General features: G+C 36.3%; 1 protein-coding gene across 9 annotated transcripts in view; it reads left to right on the forward strand.

Annotated features, from left to right (window-relative positions):
* Positions 1-20753, forward strand: part of CTNND2 (catenin delta 2) — a 667938-nt gene that overhangs the window by 121504 nt on the left and 525681 nt on the right. For all 9 annotated transcript variants that reach the window (XM_072924313.1, XM_072924314.1, XM_072924306.1 and 6 more), the window contains exon 2: positions 1747-1880. In XM_072924313.1, the coding sequence (XP_072780414.1) occupies positions 1747-1880 (134 nt within the window). The remainder of the gene's footprint in view (positions 1-1746; positions 1881-20753) is intronic.

Consider the following 20753-nt stretch of genomic DNA (forward strand, 5'->3'; position numbering starts at 1 on the left):
CACAGACGAATTATGGCTTCTTCTTTGGCAACGGGGCAGAAAGACAGAGACGTTCTACAATCTCGGAATCACCAATACCCACAGATTCCGACAAATGGCGTCCCAGGCTGGGCTTCAGCAAGAAGAACAAGAAGAAACACCAAACAACCTCCAACCTTCATTAGCAGAGAAAAAAAAAAAATAAAGAAAGGAAGAAGAACAGAGCACACATGCTCTCTGCAAATTCCAAAAGGAGAGGGAAGCCCTGGATTCCCACAGGTTTCCTAGTTTAACATCAAATAATGTTTGTGTCTGAAGCAAGGGCATTACCAGAGCCAAAGATTTGGTATTGTCAACAAGACTTGCTTACAAAAAGTCAGCTGTATGAAAATATGTAGCTTCTTTAAGTAAAATTATATATAACCACATTCTTCAATATATAAACTAGCCTAGCCTGAGATTTAGGGAGATTTTTCTTCTAACAAATAACTGTCTCTTTTATGAATAATCTGTTTTCATGTGTTTGTCTTGCATATGTATGCCAGTGTCTTGAGCTTCAGGAAGCTTTGGAAAAATGCTACTCAGCTGGGCTAGCTGTGTCTTTTTGGGCAGCATTGTGGCTTCAGAGACAAAGCTTTAGAGAATGTCATTGCCTTCTTTTAGAGCTCTAATTTCCATGGCATAATGATGCAGGGATGCCTGGGCTGGGTGTTGAATTTTATATTTGTTTTTCCCAGCTACTCTTTTCTACTGTTTTCAGTCTTCTCACTTCTTCCAGAAAAAGCTCTATTATTATATATTTTAGCAGAATAGAGCCAAGACAGGACTTTTGCTTCTTATGCAAGTGATGACTACTCTGAATATCCCCACTGCTCTTTATGAGGCTCACCCAGATGGCAGCCTGTGGGCCACTTCTCTTGCACAGAATGATTCTGGCCAGCTCCCACAAGAACACGATTTTTTCCTATCGTGCCTGTGCATGACCATGCAGGCTGCCTCTCTGCTTCGTTACTTCTGGAATGTGGCACAACGTGTCTATCTCTGGAGATGTGCCTATAGTGACATTTAAACAGAGATACTGCACTATAGCTTAGCCATCAGACAGATAAATCATTCCACAGCCACACTACTGTTTTGCTCTCTGAAAAGAAATGCTAGAAATGCCATCAAATGCTAAGACTCTTCTTCTTTTTTTTTTTTTTTCCTTTTTTTATTGGTAAGAGATCTTAATAATGGCTTAACAACTGGTGTGCTGTTTTACATAAAAATACTCAGATAAAATGTTGGCAAAATCACCTTCTAGACTAGAAGAAAGTGTATGAAAGTTACAGAGGCTTAAAATATAATAGATGTTAAATAAAAATATGTGTTAGCAAGTAAACACTAGATAGTTTATACTTCTCTCATGTATGATTTTTGGGTTTTCTCTTTGCAAAGCATTTCATGATTCATTACTTTCATGATACTCTAATTTTATGCTGTAAGCTGCCACTGGAATTCTGAAAAAAATCACAGCTATAAATTATTTGACTCTTCCCAAATGTACTGATGGTAACTATTTCATAGTAAGACTAGGATATAAATGAATATTTTTTTTTTAATTCAGAAACTGTTTATGTTTTAAATGAGTGATATATTCTACAGTACAGAACAGAAGCATATTCTATAATTTTTACCTTAAATGAGTGTTATTATTCTTGTATTTATATGAATATTTATCAGGTTTATGATAACAAATCCATTGTTTTATTTTTCCATGAACTGCAGAAACTATGCCTGTTCCAGACCAGCCCTCGTCTTCTGACAAGACAAGTTCCCTTAGTCCTGTGTTGAACACATCCAATGGTGATGGCTCTGAAACTGAGACAACCTCTGCCATTCTAGCTTCAGTCAAAGAACAGGTAGGCAAGTGATGCACCTGTAGGCTGGAAAACAATAGTACAATTTACTGTGGGTTTTTTTACAAATTTTTCATAGCTGGTATCTGAATAATTTAGTTCACAAATGCTTATCACAAAGAATATTAACAATTTCTTCATGTCTTAGTATACTTTCTGTAAGCTTTCCTACAGTTAATTTAATATAGTTTAATTGAATTGCTCATTTTATTCTCCACTTTCACACCTTACTGTGGATGGTGGTTTTCTGATGTCTCTCCTTTTATTATTGGGAGTTTGCATGTGGAGTTACAGTAAACGGGCATGTAAGACTTATAGACAAATTAATTGTGGAGAAGATGTTTTATTATAAAATTTTGAAAGGATTAGTAAGAGCCCTAGGATTTTTAAATTTATATACATGTTTTTGGGGGTTTGTGTAAAACCTGATGTGAGATTATTTCAGGGCAAAACTGGGTATAGAAATAGGCACTCAGTTTTGGATGATTAAAACAAAAATATTAGACATTTTCAAGGAAGAGGTCTTCAGTGTGATGGTTTGCTTGATGCTAATAAGACAAGCTTGGACATTTTAATGTAAATTTTTGTGGGCTGAATGTCAGAGATTTTGCTTTTATTGCCTTTTTGTACTTTAGGAGATGGTTAATATTTCAGTTAATGCAAACAACTGGTCTTTGTCGCTACCTTCTTTGGTTTGACAGCATCAACAGGAATTCCAAGGAGAGACGTTAAAATCAGCTGCTTTTAGGCAGCTTTGTCCTTGCTGAAGGTGTTTAAATTGGTTCTTCCTTTATCAAGTACTGATCTTTCCCTGCCAAAGACATTCACTGGTTCTTGATTTAAATTAATGCATGAATTCAGCTTATGATATGTCTCAGCACTGGAGTAATAGCTCTTGAGTCTTAGAGGTTTTATAAAAATTATAACATTGCTCTTCCTTCATTTTTTTGTTATATGCCAGTTCTCTCTTTTGGATGGTAGAAGTTAGTCATATTTTCTGTTCTGAAGAGAGGAGTGCAAAAATGAAATGTTATAATGTGGAGTTTTGTCCAGAGATTTATGGCAAATCATTGGAATTGAAAATTGCCCATGGTTGAGATGTTTGTATTCTCTTCCATCTCAACGATATTTCTTGGGCATGTACCTTTGTTTCAGCCTGTGTCACTGCATATTTTGTAGAAAAATACCTGCCTTACTTTTTGACTCTTTGATGGTGAAAAAGTGTACAGGGAGGTTACAAAGAAAGAAGATATATCTGCATGTTGGAATGTGAATTGCAGTATGGAATAGTGACAAGAGGTTCTCTGTTTGGTGTTGTGATTTTCACTAGTTTATACCTGGTTATGTGTTTTACAAATGAACCTCCTGCCCCTATAAATCAATAGAGTACCAGAGGAAATTGCTGCTGAATCCACTAGATGGAAAGGATTTCGAGTGGTAATATTTTAGCAAAGTTATTTATGATTTCTGTAAACCACAGCAGAAAGGAGACTGTAATAAAGTAGTTCTGTATTCACTTATCACCAAGAACAGCCTAGCCAGCTAACCTAAGGTACTGCTGACTAAAAAGATAATGTCTTGAGCTATTGTGATACGAGGTATCAAAATTTAACAGATGTTCTCTTAAGGAAATTTGCTTCTTGGCCGGTATCTCTAGCCAGACCTATCTTGAAGCTGGAAGGCTGTACTATGCTCAAAAACAAGCCATAATGGTGGTAGTAGTAGTAGTAGTAGTAGTAGTAGTAGTAGTAACAACAACAACAACAACAACAACAACAATAACAACAACAATAATAATAATAATAATAATAATAATAATAATAACCAACCCGCCCCCCCAACCAAACCTCCTTTCCAGCAATTTCTTTTTCCCCACAAGATTGTGCATTTTGACGTACTTCCATTATTTAATGCTGTGTTGGAAAAATTCTAGGTAATGCCACAATCCTGGTCTTCAGACAGATGAAATACATTGCACTGATTCTCCATTATTGGAATAAATGAAGTTATGTTTCTAACTGGCTGTTGAAATGGGTAGCCACCTGCTTTTTAGAAGAAGTAAAGAGTTACTTTTCTGTCTGGTATGTGATTTTGCTCTACATGCTCTTTGACTGTAGCCGAAACTATATCTAGAGTTACACATATACAATTATTCAAAAGTACTGTCAATATTGAGAAATTAAGGTGTTTTTCAACATATCAGTCATAATTAGGACGGTTTTCAACTAATCAAGTATATTACATTTTCTTTTTCTGTGCCGATGCTTAGCTTTAAAATGTTTCCTTGCATTTTTCCCAATGAACACTTGGGGTAACTTCATGTGTTACTTCTCATAAAATAAATAGAACATTGTCACTGAGTGATGGTAATAAACTGTGGTATCTATGATACTGAAAAAAGTAAAAGTCATTTGCAATCTTTGAAGAGGGCAGGATATATGAAAGACACAGAGAAGTGGTAATAAATGTTGTATTTATTTGCTTTACTTGAATCTCCTATGTGAAACTTAAATGATGTGTCAGAAAATTTAAAGTTTTGCTGTGCTTAGTTTGAAAAACACATATCCCTGTGCTGTCACATTTTGCAGAACTGATTTATTGGGTCTAAAAATTTTATTGGGGCAAAAAATTGTGCTTGCTATGTCAGATGTAAAGTGACACACATGATTGTCATGACTCAATAAGAAGATTTAGCCACATGCTTTTCAAGCTGAGGGTATCTGTCAAAAGAGAAATAGAAACCTGTATTTTGCTGTTGAGGAGTTAGGTTGATTTTGGGAAATGCAAATGCAGAACTCCTTGCTTTAAAATATAGACCATTTCATTTGTGCTTTAACTCTGGACAAGTGTGCTGATTCATGTTTGGGTTTCAGACTTCAGAGATGCTACTCAGAACTGATAGATATGGAACTTGAACCCATTCTTTATCCCTTGCTGTGAACTTCCTTAAGGTTAGACAGCACTGCTGGAGGCAAGGTCAGAAGTATTCACCATATGGCTAAGAAACTATGAGATGCCAGGCAGTGACCATTGGCTTAACTGTTTTTGAGTAGTCCTTATAAAAAGAAATAGTAAATAATTCTGTGAAAATGAAAGCTGCTGTTTTGGGATTTTTTGGTGTGGTTTTTGTTTGAGTTTTTTTAGACATTATCAAGTTCTTTAAAGAGAAATCAACCAATAAAGGTATAATTTCAGTTTTCCATGGAGTGTATAAGAAGGAGTTTTTTTCTTTCTTTCTTATGATATGCTGGCAAACTCATTTGGCCCAATGCTTCACAGGTTTTATAAAACATAAGGCCATTTCTCTTTGCATTTTGTCGTTTGGTTTGGTATCAGTAAATATGGGAAAACTTTGACAAAAAAAGTGAGATATTAGGACTCTTAATTTATGTGATAGATGCAACTATTTCTGCAAGAAGTATGGTGTGCTTCTGATTGGGAATTTCCACCTGCAAAAGAGACTTCTGGGCCTACCTGTTAAAAAATATCCTGGGAAGAGAGCTATTGTTGATGCTCTTTTGAAAGTGGAAATGGCTGCTGGGGAACCTTTTGAGTAAATATGTAATGAAGCTGATGCTTTTCCTGGAAGTCTCCAGGCATATGTGATTCACAGTACTTGGTTCTTGGCATACAGAAAACTGCTCACTTGGAAGCTGAGGGGAATTGTAGTGACCAAGCAGAGGCTTGTTTTGGCAGATTTTATTTTTATAGGAACACTTGGAAATGATGACATAAATTAATTTCCTAGGAGTAAGATCCATCTTGAAGTACAAACAGCTATTTTCAACTTAGAAATATCATTATACATCTCTTTTATTTTATTTGTGGCTTAGATTCCTTTAGCATCTAAGTAGTAGGCTGTTTCAGAGAACAGCTTTCAATTTCAGAAAACTTAGGCAAAGAACAAGTTGTGCCAATGTTTAATATTTATTTTGAATCTTTTTTATATGTACCTATTTCAAATAAAGATACTTGTTTCCAGTTGCCTTTCTTAATTTCACTCTTTCAAGAAAAATGTTTAGACTAATCTTTTTGAAATATTTCCCACACTGTTCAAATAAGTAGTGATTGATATGTTCTTTAAATTATATTGCTTTTATAGTTGCTGGTGGCTTTTGGTTGTGGTTTTTTGGGTTGGGTTGTTTGGGGTTTTTTTGTCTTTGTAAGATGTGGGGTTTTTTTCTAAAATGGCTTATGTTGCTTTTATTATTTACTATTTTTCCACTAGAAAGCTACTTATTTGTCAAAAAATTATGGTTTGAAACTATATTAAAAATCACAGGACAATAATTACTAAGTGTTATCATTAATGTCAGTATTAAATAAGTGCAATATATCCGACTTAAGTAAACTTTTACATTAGGTGTTAGTATGCTTTGCAAACAGGGTTATGTATGCCATGCACGTCTTATATAGGTATGTGTAATCAAAACTGCAGATAGAAATGGCTGTAGGAGTTCAAAGATTTTTTTTTTTTTCCTTTGGTCTGCCAGGTTGTGTTTCTCATGTCTTTATATGATGATTGAAGTTTTAGGGGAAAAAAACCCCATATCTAGATGAATGTTTCAATTCAGACTATTTTTTTATGGCCTTAAGTCCAGAAGAGGTGTTAAATCATCTAATCTGACCAGCAGGTCATGATATTTCATAGAGTCATCCAAGTTTTGGGCCCCCAATCTGATTACAGAATTACTGTTTTCCCTAATATAATGCATGCTATATTGTAATATGAAATATTCAGCAAAATAAAACCCCATTCTTTCCTTTTGGATACCAGTAATTACTCTAGTAGTATCAAGTGTTCAGCAGGTTTTCTAAGTAGGTTCAATTATGATATATTCATGTCTTGCCCTCAAACAGTGGGCTATGTTTCTGCCTTTAAAAGTTCAAACCAATGCTGATTCTAGACAATCAATAGATATTCCTTTCATAGTTTCTCTTAAGCAGCATGTCAATATATTCACTTCCTTAGTTATAGAAGTCCCTTGTTTCCAGTTGGGTTTTAAAGTATTCAAGAGAGATATTCCTCTTCTATTTTTATTACTATATTAATGTAAGACAGGAACTGGACCCAGCTGTATGATATGCTCTAGAATAGCACAGGTCTGTACAGTGGATCCCATGCTTCTAAGTTGCGGAATGGACCAACACATTATTGAAATATGAAGCTTTGGAGTACAGCTGGTGCTTCCCAGATACATCTTCAGGTTGATGGGAATTGCTTTTGAGATGTACAACTCCGCTACTGGAAATGGCAAAGTGAGTGGAGAAGTTTTGAAGAGCACCATCACATTGTCTGTTGATGAAGGAAATTGTGGAGGGGGCTCACAGTGGGTCTGTGAGTCAGAAAGAGTTAGTTGAAGGAGAGAAGCTGATAAGAGTTGCCTTTTCCCCTGAAAGAAGTTCTATCAAGGTCATTGGCATGGAAACAGAGGGGCTTGCAGTTAGATTTTGGTGCAAAACAGTGGTGGAGACCAACGTACACCATAAGGAACATTGTGTTGATTTATTGTGGCCGATGAATAGGCATAAACTTTGTGAGAAGGTATAAAAAGACAGCGTGCTGCAAAAATTAGAGTGAGAAGCCTTCTCAAATAAATGGTGTTGTTCAGTTTGTTATGACAGTCTCAAAATGACAGGAAATCATGTAATGCAGCCTGCTCCACAAGATACTCAGGCTCTTAATTTAGTCTGGGACTGCTTTCATACAGCTCTTTGGAGAAACCATGAGTGTATTTGTGTTGTGCTTCTCAGGAAACAGAAGTTAACAAGACTGGAGAACTAAACAAGCAAGAGTTATTAATGTTCAGAACCCTGTAGCTCTTATGTTGTGCCAAAGGCCCTGTAGCCATAGGAGATGCAGTATGAAGAAACTAAAAATTGCTCCACTGATAAAAGACTGCAATGATAATTCAAAATATTTTTGGGATAGTTTTAAATGAGCTGGAAGTGGAAAGGTTTCTGCAGAGATCTAGTATGATCTAAGAGTATTGAGGCAACATATCCTCCCAGCAAAACCATCTTTGAAGAGAGGGAAGAAAATGCTAATTATCAGAATAAAATTAGAGTTAAATATGACACTATTTTGACTTGAAGTGATGTTGTAAAATTAATATTTCAAAGCCATGAATTTCAGAGAAGCTGGCTATAAAAACCACTTAGCCACACTCAGTCTAATGCTAATTTAAAGCATTAATATAGGCCATCACAAAGAAAGGCAAAGTATCCTTTCTTATCAGACAGCCAGTATATGAACATGCTTTTGGTAATCCAAAAGCACTTCTGCCTTAGCTTATTTTTTTGCCAGTAGTGGAATAATTTCAAACTTGGAATAAAGATACACTAAGAAAGTATTAATATTGATCTCAATGCCAACATATTTAAATTCTAGTATATGACATTTTTAACATTTTAATATATTGCATTTATAACTTTTTAAGATCATTGATTACTTTCTCCCTGGTATCATTCATTAGGGCTTCTTTAAACATAAAATATTTTTACTCCTAAATCTGACTTTTTTAACCATTGTAGTGGAAGAGAGTCTTTATTTCACCTCAAAGTCCCTCGAGAGGGAGATCTGAGCATAAAATACTTACAAGTCAAGTTGTGCCTTTTCTTTTCTGATACATCTTCCTCTGTTGTACTGGCAAACACAAAATTCTGCAGCCGTGTGGGGAATGCTGCTGGGGAGCTGAGTGGGTTGGAAATATGAAAAAATGAGATGGCGGCTTTGGGTTATTGGAGGTCGAGTGTGTTGCTGTCCCTTTTGGTGAAGGGCAGTTGAGTCAATGTGTCAGCTTGTTTGCAAGTGTTGGGCTTTTTTAACATGGCTGTTGTAAATACATACTTCAGACTATGAGTTTAATCAGCTTTGCTGTAATATTTGGAATTCTTGAGAAAGCCCAACATAATAGGCCTATATAGTTGTTCAGGGGGACAGAAGTTTTGGGTGTATCTCCCACAGCTCTGCCCCACTTCCTTCTGTAAAAGCAAATTACAATCTTTATGAGGCTTAGCCATCTAACCTGATTTCAGCATTTTTCTCTTTCTACACTTGAATTAGGTAACATCCATCAACAATAATTTTCATTTGCATAGAGAATATTTGAGACTTGAGTTCTATGGCTTTCAAAACCATCACACCTCTTCTACAGAGAAAATTAGGTGCTTTTAAAAGGCAAACCTCTGAAGGTTTCAGTTAGTGATTGCTTTTATTTCTTCTGTCTTCTTGGGAAATGAAAAGAACTACTAAAGAGCACTTTCCAGATTCCACAGTGACCCCGTTTCCTTTAAGTTGTCTTGCCAGTGTTTTTAATGCAGCTTGCTCTTAAAACTTAAATTTTAAATGGGATTTTTGAAGGAGATTTGATTTTTCTAGTTATTTTAGCAATTTTTGTTCCTCTTTTGTAGTTTTGAAAACTTTTACTACTTCTATTGTGCTTCCCCATCTGTTTCTATGTGTTTTCTCACATGTTATTATTTTGTACTCCAGATGCATTTTCTGCTATATGAAACTGTATCTTCATGTGGGTAGTTTAAATCTTTTGTATTTCTAGGTAAAACTGGTTTAGGGGTAGGCTGAATTCTATCCATGTTATGTTTTAATAAAATAAGCTACAAATTAGTTTATCCCCATACATGAAACCTAGAACCCAGGAAATGCTGAACTAAGTTTAAACTTAAGTCTACCCCAGAGTTAAGGTACTTTACTACCAAAATAACCTTAACCTAGGCTGTGCGTTACACAGTTATTATAAGAATAAACCAGTTTAGAATAACGTAATAAATAAAATTCAACATGTGGAGCATGTACTTCTCTTTTTCCTTCTCTGAGGCAAAAATGTGTTTATCTCTGAAATTTCTGGTGAATTCTAGTTGCTTCTGATGAGGATCCTTCCAGTGTAAAGAAATAAAAGGCCAGCAAAGGACATTATTCTTTTAAAAAATTACTTTGAAGATTCATAGTAAAGTTCTAGACAAATTAATTGCTTAATTCATAATTCTTTTCCTCTGCATTAACATTGCATTTTAGGTAAAACTTCTCTCACTTTGTTTTGGAGGAAGGCTTTAGATGTATAACCTCTAACATGCCTAATAGTGGAGCCAGACTTTTTGTGGGGATTCCTTGCTACTTTTTATGAATGAGTTTTCTTTTTCTATGCAAAGAGCAAATCCAAGTCCTGAGGCCCAAAGATGTTTTTGTCCTTTTTATTTTATGAGTTTTCATTGTATTTTTTAAGGTGTAGATATGAGATGATAGCAGCTTAAACTTTTTTCTTGTTGAGACCTTGTCATTTTGACCATGTTCTTTAGATACATGTAGAGGACTCCTTAATATATAGTAAAAAGTTTAATTAATTTCACATTACTTGCAGTTACAGGGGATTTTGACTTGAAAGTGATACAATTCACTCAAATCACAATTGAGTTAGTGAAGTGCAGCAATTGCACCATACAATTGATACGATATAAATGGAATTTAATTATTTAGCTCATCATCATTGTGCTGAGTATCCCCCAGTCCCCAGAAAGGAATGTGTTTGTTGAAGTCAGCTGAAGGCCTCAACTCTGTTCAGAAAGGAGTTATTTGGTTCATTATGAGTTCCATATAATTTACATAAAACTATCCAGCAAGCTCCCTCGTGGGGACCATATCCTTCCTCCACCATCCTCCGAGTCCAATAGCTGTCCTGCATTTCTGGAGCTCAAGGCTGGCAGCCACAGGGGAGTGAGTCAGGTCTCCCAGGAGGCGTGTCCCAGCTCAGCCCACTTGCCTGGAGTCTGCTGATGCGCTGGGACTTCATCAGTCACTCACTGTAGGTGGAATCACAGCGGACAAGACATGAGGGCATGACTGGGCTCTGCAGAAAAGCATAAAACAGTAATTTAAACACCTATTATAGTTTTATGAGTAAAAAATACCCTTGATTAGAGTTATAGGATCATAATTTATAAGCAGATCCAGTACATGCAGAAGTTACATTATTTCAACCAGAAGCTAAAACTTACTTAACCCCTGAAATTGGTTTTGTTTTGCTCTGGGTCTACATTCCTTTCATTCAGGGACAGTCACTTAGGGGAACAGTCGAAATTCTTTGCTGATACAGTCAGTTTGTCTAAAACAAAGGCACCCTTGGGTTTCCCTTGGCAGGGAGATGAATCTGGCTTCCTTTTCAAGGTTTGTGATCAATCATGCCATTATTCTCCCCTGAGCCTTCAGGTCATGTAGCCTCTATTTATCTTCTCAGAGCATTCCTTCATTGTAGGTGTCTAAGCTGTGTGTGTAGGGGGCTATGTGGGGAGGGGGCGTCTTTGATCTGTTAAAGCTCTTTGGCCCCTTATTTTATAATACATGATAGGAAAATCTTGTTTTCTCCTGTGCAGAAATTTATGCACTTTTTGGATAATAATCATTTGTGACACCAACTTTTGTAAGCAAAAACCTGCCACTGGTTATTTCTCAATAGCATACAGAGTATGCTTTTGTTTCTGTTAGTATTCCCTCAGTTTCCTAAGTCTGATTGTTACACAGCAGATAGCTGCTTGTAGTCTATTTCCTTAGTTGCTTCAAAATGTGAGCTGTACTTCTCAAATTTCATCTCTGCTCCTTTAGTTGCCCCATTTGTTTTTCTTTGATTTCTTAAAAGGCATTATTCTTTACATTTTTCAGACAGTCCCATGCCTTATGCATTACTAGCTCCTGTCTGTGTTGATCTTTCCTTACTTGGATTTCTAGTGCCCTTCAAAATAACAATCTGAGTAATCTGGAATGACATTTTGCTGCTTAGTGTGGTATTTCATCACTCTAACCTGCAATTCATGTTGCAATGTTATTCCATGGTCATGATTATCCATCTACCCCAACAGTAACACAGTGCAGTTATGTGCCTGACTGTAAATAAATTTAAATTGAGCCATTTGTATACCATTACCAACCCCTTCATCCAGGAAAAATTGTAGTTCATATTCACATAACTAGGCAATTTTCAACAGATTTTTTCAGTGAAAAATGAAATTACAGAAAAAAAAATGTGCAGAATGGGAAAATTTCCCAACTTTATCTGTTCACTTCTATCTATTTCATAATCTTCAGAGTCTTGATGTAAATAAGTAGGTTTAAGAATTGTACTGTATATTGCATTGAAAGTGGTAAATATTTTGTTCGCTCCCTGTCTGATTCCAGCAGAGTAACACATCTTGGTAAAATCATGTTTATATTTTTAGTGTATTGTTATTTTCTGAAGTAGCTCAGTACTTGAGGTTTTACAGCTGGTGCTCCTGGAAAATATTTTTTTAATGTTTCTAAGTAGTTGCAGATTTTTTTTCCTCCTTTTTCTTCCTGTACATCGTTAGATCTGCCTTAGTTCAACTCATTGTCAATCCAGGTCATTATTTGAAGCTTTTGTTGTCTGACCTCTTGAGGGTAAGTACATTTGATGCTATAAATAAGACTGATTCTTCAAAATAAGTCAGCAGATTCACTTGGAAATTCTTGGCTTTGTAGCAGGTTTGATGAAATGGAAGATCTACTGCATTCTTCTGTTATCCAGTAACATAATCATGTTTAATTAATTAATATCTTCAAAATTGTGACATTCCAGAATTTAGTAATCTTGAATTCATACAGGATTACTAATTTTTTTTAGAAGGGTGAAATGGACTCCTTAAATTATCTCTTTTTTAATTCTATTTTTAAAACTTCCATTTTTTTTATTTCACAAAGCAGTGCTTGCAAAAGAAAACTTGTTCCAACACATTTTATGCTAGTCTGTTTGTTCCAGACCTTAGAAAATAGAGGATACTATTTCTCTTGCTGTATCTTTCAGTGGCCTGTACTGTGAAAATAGATGATTCTTTGGATTAGTTTTTTGTTTGTTAGTTTAGCACAAATTGTGTCAGTGACCAACCAAACTGTACTCATTTTTGCCAGAAAGTAAGGTAGCAGCATGGTACAGCTCCAAGATGCTGTTCTATGGCTAAAAAATTTCAGGCATGGAAAAACCTGGGATAGGTTCTGTTTTGTGTACAGCTGCAACCACAGGCATGGAGTTAGGAGCAGCTCTGTCTGCAACATGAATGGGCATCATTCTGAAACCTTTGACCACTGTATGTCGTGCTGGAGCTTTGAAAATCCAAAAATTGCATTATTTTCACATTCTGTACTGATCCTTAAAGGCTTAGATACACAGTGAATAAATTATTGAGATTAAATTAGTAATGTATTTTCATCCTATGTGCACAACAAATGTATTATGGAATCAGGTACAGCACTAGGTAAGGCCTCTGTCTCTGGAAGTGGATGGGGTGTCCTGCTGTGGTGCACATTGGGTTGAGTGGTGTAGGTAGGGGCGCAGACCACAGGCAGTAGAGATGTGCCAAAATGGCCTCCCCAGCCGAAAGGCAGCACCAGCATCCACCCTGGAAGTTTGTCATGCTGAGGCTGCATGAGGCACCAAACAGTTGGAGCATGAGCAGCTGTCCATGGTAAATCCGATGGCCACTAAAACTGAGGTTTAAAGCAGTGCCTGTTGGCTGATTGTGAATTCGCATTGCTGCCAGTGCTGTGCTTTATCTGCCAGATTCACTGTAAGACACTGAAATATAAATTAATGGGTAGCATATGCCACAGTGATGCCTATCTAAATGCAGAAGAGCTAAGTTAATAACTTAAATAAATTACTTATTTAGTAATACATCAATATTTAAAGGCTGATGAGAAGTCCACTAAGTGCTTTCCATTTAATTTTAGAAAGCGAACTACAGCTTATTCCACATTAAAAAAAAAAACAAAACAAAAAAAACCAAAAAAACAAGTAAAAAAGTACTTTCTGCACCAGTGCTGTGTGAGTGATATGCAGCTGTATTTCCATATTTAGCATGAGAAATTGTCTAATACTTAGAGTCTTTGCTAGGTTGTTTTTGTGCAAGAGAGAGAACCTTTACACTGTTACTAGTTTTAGTGCATTTTGGTTTGCAAAGGCCATATTTAATTGAGTTTCCTTTATGCATTGGGAATGAAAGGATTTAAAGAAATCAGGCTGGTTGTCATCAGTTTAGTCAGAAAAAAAAAAAGTGTGTTTCCTCCTCTTTTCATCTTGTCTATGGTGAGATTCATGTGAAGCTTATTCTTCTCAGTTTTCCACACCACATAAAGTTTTGCTTCTGATTTTCTTGTGTTGACAACTTTGTCTACTCCCTCTCAATTAATCTGTGGTCATGCAAAGAGCTACCTTATAGCTTCTTACACTAAATTTGAATGGTGCATAGAGTCCCTTGATTTCTTGTTGTTGTTTTTGCCTTTTATTTAATAAGGTAGATTATGAATCTGTAGCCATAATGCAAGATTTATAGGTATAATTAACAACTTTTATGAGGCCAACTGCACCCTTTACTGTGGGCTAATTTACGCACCTCAAGGTTTACCTTGTTTTTTTTAATAAAGTCAATGGTTCTTTTAATGTAGCAGTGCACAGCTATGCATACAGATAAGTAATTTCTTTTAAAAAGAATATTAATTTGTGTCTGTTCTGTTCAGTATTTTAGATATTCTTGAAGATTTCCACATTGTGAAATTTGTTTGATTTTTTTAAATTGACTTCTTTGATCGATAATCTGCATTAATAATCTTCCTTACTTGAAAATAGAGAAATAGACAGAGAGATTGTTTAAACTTTCATCAGTGATTGTGGTGAGGTGTGAATGGGCAGACTAAAGAAAAGTTTAAATCTTCAGGTTAACATTAAAAAGGTTTGTATTAACATTGACACAGATGCACAAGTGGCTCAAATTAAAATAATTCTGACTTTAATTTGAATATTTTTGACATAGACCTTCATAGCTGGGTGTGTTTATTTTTAAGATTTGTTTTCTACATATGTGCTTGAAAAATTCATCAAATGGTGGCATCAGGGTGTCCTTGCAGTTGTGGTTTAATATTGCCTTTTTTCCCTGGAGTTCAAGATTATTTGGATTAGATAAAAAATTGCCATGCACATTTTAAAATGTTTCTATTAATTACTAAAATGTATAATATGGGAAAGAGTACTTAAATTCCATTCACTTTAACAGGTAAATTTAAAAGTTTTATCATGAGCTGTGTGCTTTTCTTTTCCCCCTTCCCACAATGTCAGAATAGTTGATTTATAGAGAAAAAAATCATTTCTTTCTCTGCAATGTTCCCTGAGACTTCTAAGAAAATTTTTCACCTGCATTACCTACTGGATAAAGGTTTCTATATGTGATACCTTATGTCAGAGAATATAAAGCCTGAACCATTCTTTCAATGAATACAGAGTTTGTTCCTAAACTTATTATGATCTTTAAGTTGAATTCAAGTTTGCTGTAGTGCCTCATGTAGTTACTTCATTATTTCTGAAGGAAGGAAATTGTAATCAGGAAGGCTAAAGCCTACTTGGAGCTGAATGTGAATGCATAAAATAATGAGAAAGGATTCATCAAGTATTTTTCAGAGGGACCTCAGGAAATTTGCAGGTCCATGGTTGAATGTTGGAGACATTCTAATGCTGGACATAGAAACATAGAAAAAGCAGAGATTTTCTTTGTTTCTTCAGTGGTTCTCAGACAAGGGACAGTGCCATGGCAGAGACACAAGTTCAGGACTGTTTAGTAGAAAATGGATATATTCAGCTGCTTGGGGGTCTATGCCAAGACTAACAAGAGCTCATTTAAGTAATAATACTGCAAGGCAGCTGTCATCCAAGAGGAAACATGGTCAGTGAGGAAAGTCCTGAGAATTAGGAGACTAATCTTATAGCAGCCTTTACAGAAGTAAGGAGAATGGTACAGGGATACACAGGCAATGTCAGGTCAGTATCAGTCTTCAGGAGGATCATGGAGATCATTATCCTCTTGTTTCTAGACATGAGAAGGGCCAATGTGCCTAGAAAGAGTCAGAACAGATTTCTGCAGTGCAGTCCGTGTTTTGTTTGACTGTGAATGAGGAAAGCACATGTGGTGTGGTGTAAACTGTAACTTTATTAAGGCTTCTGATTCCTTCTCCCACACTGTTGTCAGTAGTAAGCTGAGGAAGCATGGGCTGGGTATTGAGTGGGCTGAAAATTGTTTGGACTACTGTACTGAAAGAGTAGTAACCAATATTACCAACTAACTGATTCACCAGCTATCAGTCAGTAAAAAGTGAATATACCTCAAGTGTTGATTCTGGCACTCCTGCTACTCGATTCTGCAGTGACTTGGATGACAGAATTGAACAGAACGCACCCTCAGCAAATTTATGAATGATACTAAATTAGGGTGATGCTTGGAAAGTCAGATTGAGCTTCAGTCTTAAATCATTCTGAGACCTTGAATGAATTGAGGGCTTAGCCAATTGGAAACCCATGTATTTAAAAAAGAACAGATTGAAATTCTGCATCTGAGGTAGAACAACACCATGGCTTGGAAGCACCTGTCTTAGTCACAGCCATGCTGAAAAGGACCTGTGATCATTAAGAATGTCAAACTGACTAGGAGCCAGCACTGCGGACAAAACTCGCCATGTACTGAGCTGCATTAGAAGGAAGGAGGAACATGACTGGCAGACTGAAGGAAATTGTTACCATCCTGTCCTGGTTTGTAAGATAAGCATGTATTCTATTTGCCATCTGTTGGAGGTGGGGCAGGTATATTCTGTTAAGTTAAGCAGTTTTCTTATCTCTTCCAAGAACAATGTCTCCCTCTGGAGAGATATCTTCTGTTAATGGACCATTGAATGACTCACTGCATGACTGATAAAGTTTCATCATCCCATTGTGAGATGCTCCACCCGGAGGGAGGAGCCAAGCATTCATACCTGCATAAAATCAGCATTTTTTGAGACATCAGGGCAGCCTCTTTGCTGGATTCCCAGAGGAGCAGCTTCTTTCCCGCTGGATCCCCAGAGGAAGGCCAGGCCCATCTACTCCATCACCAGACCTTCAGAGAAAACTTACACCCTTCTACAGATCACTGCTTCAGCAGCATTTCATCTGCCACTCCAGGAGGAGCAGCCACCATTTAACTGGACTATTACCAACACCCTGACTCCTCAGGATGTCAGATTTCTGATTCTATCAGTAGTTTTGTTTGTACTAATTACATTTTTTAAATTTAGTTTTATTCCTAGTAAAGAACTGTTATTCCCATTCTCGTATCTTTGTCTGAGAGCCCTTTAATTTTGAAATTGTGGTAATTCAGAGGGAGGGGGTTTGTCTTTTCCATTTCACGGGAGGCTCTTGCCTTCCTTCACAGACTTCTGTCTTTTCAAACCAAGACACATCCCTACTTGGAGCTGCTTCTTGCACAACAGTATCTTGTTTCGGTAATCCCCAATACAGAAAGGATGTTGCAAAATCTTGAGTCCAAGATCCTAAACTGGTTGGAGGCATAGACAACATGATGGAATGGCAGTGGTTAAGGAGCTGTGATTTTCAGGGAGCTGGGCCAGGTGAAACAGAGGCTAAGGATGTGAGTTTAGGTTAGTTCACAGTATCATCAAAAGGAGGGACAAAGACGATGGCACCAAACTTTTCTCATTAGTGGTGTACAGTTTATCAGAGGGCAATACCATAAATTATATCTTGTGGAGTTCAGATTGGACACAGGAAAATTTTCTTCATGAAGAGGTTACTGTAGTAATGGAAGAGATGACTAGAAAGACTGCAAGTTTGATCTTTTCCAGTCAACTACATAAATCCTGACCTAGTGTTGGAAATGATCATATTTTTACTGGGAGGTGAGACGAAGTGACTTCCAGCCAAAATTTCTGTGATTCTCTGATAACATACAATTTTACTGAAACTATAATTTTTTTTTAATGTAGACCATGGAAAATAAAATGTGAGGGCACTGTAGCTTAAAATTTGTCCCATTGTCATTACTTAGCTTTTAATGGTTTAAAAACAGGATAGAAACTGAAGACAGCTGATTATTGAAGTATAATCTCAATACTTTTCACTGTTTATATTAAGTGGCAAGCAATGAAATAGATCAACAAGCAGAACAGGTGGATAAAGAGAAAAATTAGCTAACACAGAGTGTAATACTGCAAGATTTTGATAAAATTTAGGTTTTTTTCAACCCTGGAGATGTTATCTTTTTAAATAGGTTTTAGACCCCAAGTTAATAATTCTCAAACTCTACCAGAACTTAGTATTTGCAAGAGATAAACATGTGGAAATAAATAGTGTTTTCTTGATGTTATAATTCAAAAGTGTAAAGGTAGCCTCTATTCTGATTTGATACTTTATATGACTGATCCAGTCTTTTCACAATGCCTTAGCTTTTTTATTTCTTTTTTTTAATTTTGAAAGTTAGCATTTACCTTTTTTCAGACAGCTTGTGTGTATGTGTACAAGAAAAAAGACAGCATAGGTCCCTTAAGGGAGATAGGGCACTTTTCTCTCACTTGCTTATGTCAGGTTGAATATCTGGAGAAGAGCAAAACAGGTATGAAAACAATGTTACACACTTTAATATGGCAAAGATTCCTATCTCATGAGGGCTGAACTTTCTCTTCAGAGAATTCAGAGCTAATTCATAGAGACTTTGGATCTCCCCTTGTGACTTGGACCTCAGGCCACAGAAAATAAGTCCAGGCAAGTCAGTTAGGCCTTAAGGAGGGAAATTAATCATCTCATAGGCTGTGTGTAGCATATAAATAATTAGGGTAGAAACCAGAGCAAGATACTGCTAATAAAGGAAACTGAATGATTTCATGTTGCTGCAATAAACTGGCTGTCTGTGACTGCTTGCTCTCAGTGGCACAGAGCACAGTCAACACTTTCTGAATGCATGATCAGTTCTGCAGGAGACTATTCTTTGTGTTAATCCTCAGATTCATCAAGATATTTCCTGGTGTTTGTTCAGCTCTCCCTGGAGCTGAGGGAGAAATACAATGTAATTGTTGTAATGATGGATTTTAGGATATAGTATGTTGATTGTTATGTTTCTGATACTGAACTGGTTGGCATGAAAATACATTATTGTTTCAAGTCAGGGTTGAGTCTTGTTGTTTTAGGGGTTGTTTAGAGGAAGTTCCAGTGTCAGCATGTCAGATGAGGATTTCAGGCAACAGAATTGTGATTGTGGCCTATTTCTGCCTAATTTATCAGATATTTATACAGTAGACATATAGCAATACCTGTTCCTACCCCCCTTCCTTAAATCTTAAGAAATGCTTGATGCTTTAAAGAAAATCTGTACTTTAAGGGCTGTTGTGAGCATCTTGTTGTTTACTGAGATGCTATTCGACAGTGCCGTTTTACCTTCTGTGCTACTCTTAATGAGTATTGTTGTTCAATTCTGGGCCATACCCTGTAATCCAATGTATTTGAGCAGTGCCCAGAAGGGGGGTGTAATAATGGTAAAATTTTCTGCAGAATCTGCTGCAGCTAATGTACATTATCTAATGTGCAAGCATTTTCTATAGCAGTCTGTTCACAGTTAAAAGTTTACTTTCTCCAATTACTTCTGTTGCATCACTATCAGTAAAACTGATGTTCTGCATTTTCATGAATTTGTATAGCATTATTGTCTACAGCAAGTTTCTATGATTTTGGCCATTTAAAGTAATTTTGCTATAGTGTTCTTGGTTTTATATGAATGAAGATGATTTCTGACTAAAATACTGCCTAACTTTGGATTACAGATATCATCTGGGGTTGCTTTTTTTTTTTCAGTAGGATTTACATTTCTGCTGGTTTAACTTTAGCCCCAGTGAAGTTGTTGTTCTGCAGCACAAGAATTCCTATGCAGTTATCATGTTTGTATCTCAATTTTCTTTTTTTTGTGTGATGTATTTTATTGAAAGACGGACTTGCATAGTGCATAAAAAGCTTACTTTTTCCATTAGTATTTTATTCCCAAGAGAGTAAAATTCTTTCCTATTGCTAGGACCTATGGATGCTGTCATGCAATTTTTGAATTCGAATATCTTAATCTTCAGTATCTTGGACACTTTCATAGTAAATCAGCACAATCTCCACGAGCATGATTTTTTAAACAATACTTTTTTATCTGCACACTTGTGAAATGGAGTAACATAAATAATACAGGTGTAGCTCTCTCTTAGTGGCCTGACAGACCATCAGGATCTGGGAGGGCTAGTATTGCATTTGTTAATATGCTGAGAAAGACCTTAAGTGGCTTCATGGGATCAGAATTCCTCATGGTTTTGAGTACTTGTAGTCTCAAAACGAAATAAATTAATTGCTTCTAGATCCCAGCATGTGCTGAATGGCTTTTAGACTATTACTGCTCTACCCATCTCTTCTTGACCTCTCATCTCCTCACAATTCCCTAGGTACAAGACTTTTGTCTTGTTATGATGCTATCTTCTGGGATTCAATTCCCTGAACTTCACTTTCTCCATGCTCCAAAGTTGCCTTTGTTAGACCAAGCTGTGTTCAGTCTTCTGAGCTATGAGAGGTACTAAAGGTATCCACCTACAGGGGTACAAGAAAACAAAATAGTACAAAAAGAAATTATACAAAAAGAGATCATAAAGCACATCTATTTGTCTGGATATGGTAAATATGAAATGATCTTACTTCTTGGGCAGGAAGGAGTTACTCATTTCTTCATGTGACGTCCCTGTCATACTCGTGCTGTACTTAGGCGTCTGGGAAGTCCTTTCTCGTGTGCTGATGTAGCTGTATTCATATGAATAGCTAGAAGTTAAATTTTCAAGCAATTTCTGTGTAAATATTATAATGAAAGGGGACTAATCCTGCAGATCCTTGAGATAACTGTGCTCACCTAAACATCATAATAAGCTTCATCATAAGCTGGTGAAGTTACTAGTATGAATTGTTTGCCAGTCAGAGGCCTTAGAAATTTGAGTAGAATCCTGGTTTTAATTTTGAAGAGATGTCT

This window comes from Taeniopygia guttata, chromosome 2, assembly GCF_048771995.1.
Source record: "Taeniopygia guttata chromosome 2, bTaeGut7.mat, whole genome shotgun sequence".
In the NCBI taxonomy this organism is placed as follows: Eukaryota; Metazoa; Chordata; class Aves; order Passeriformes; family Estrildidae; genus Taeniopygia; species Taeniopygia guttata.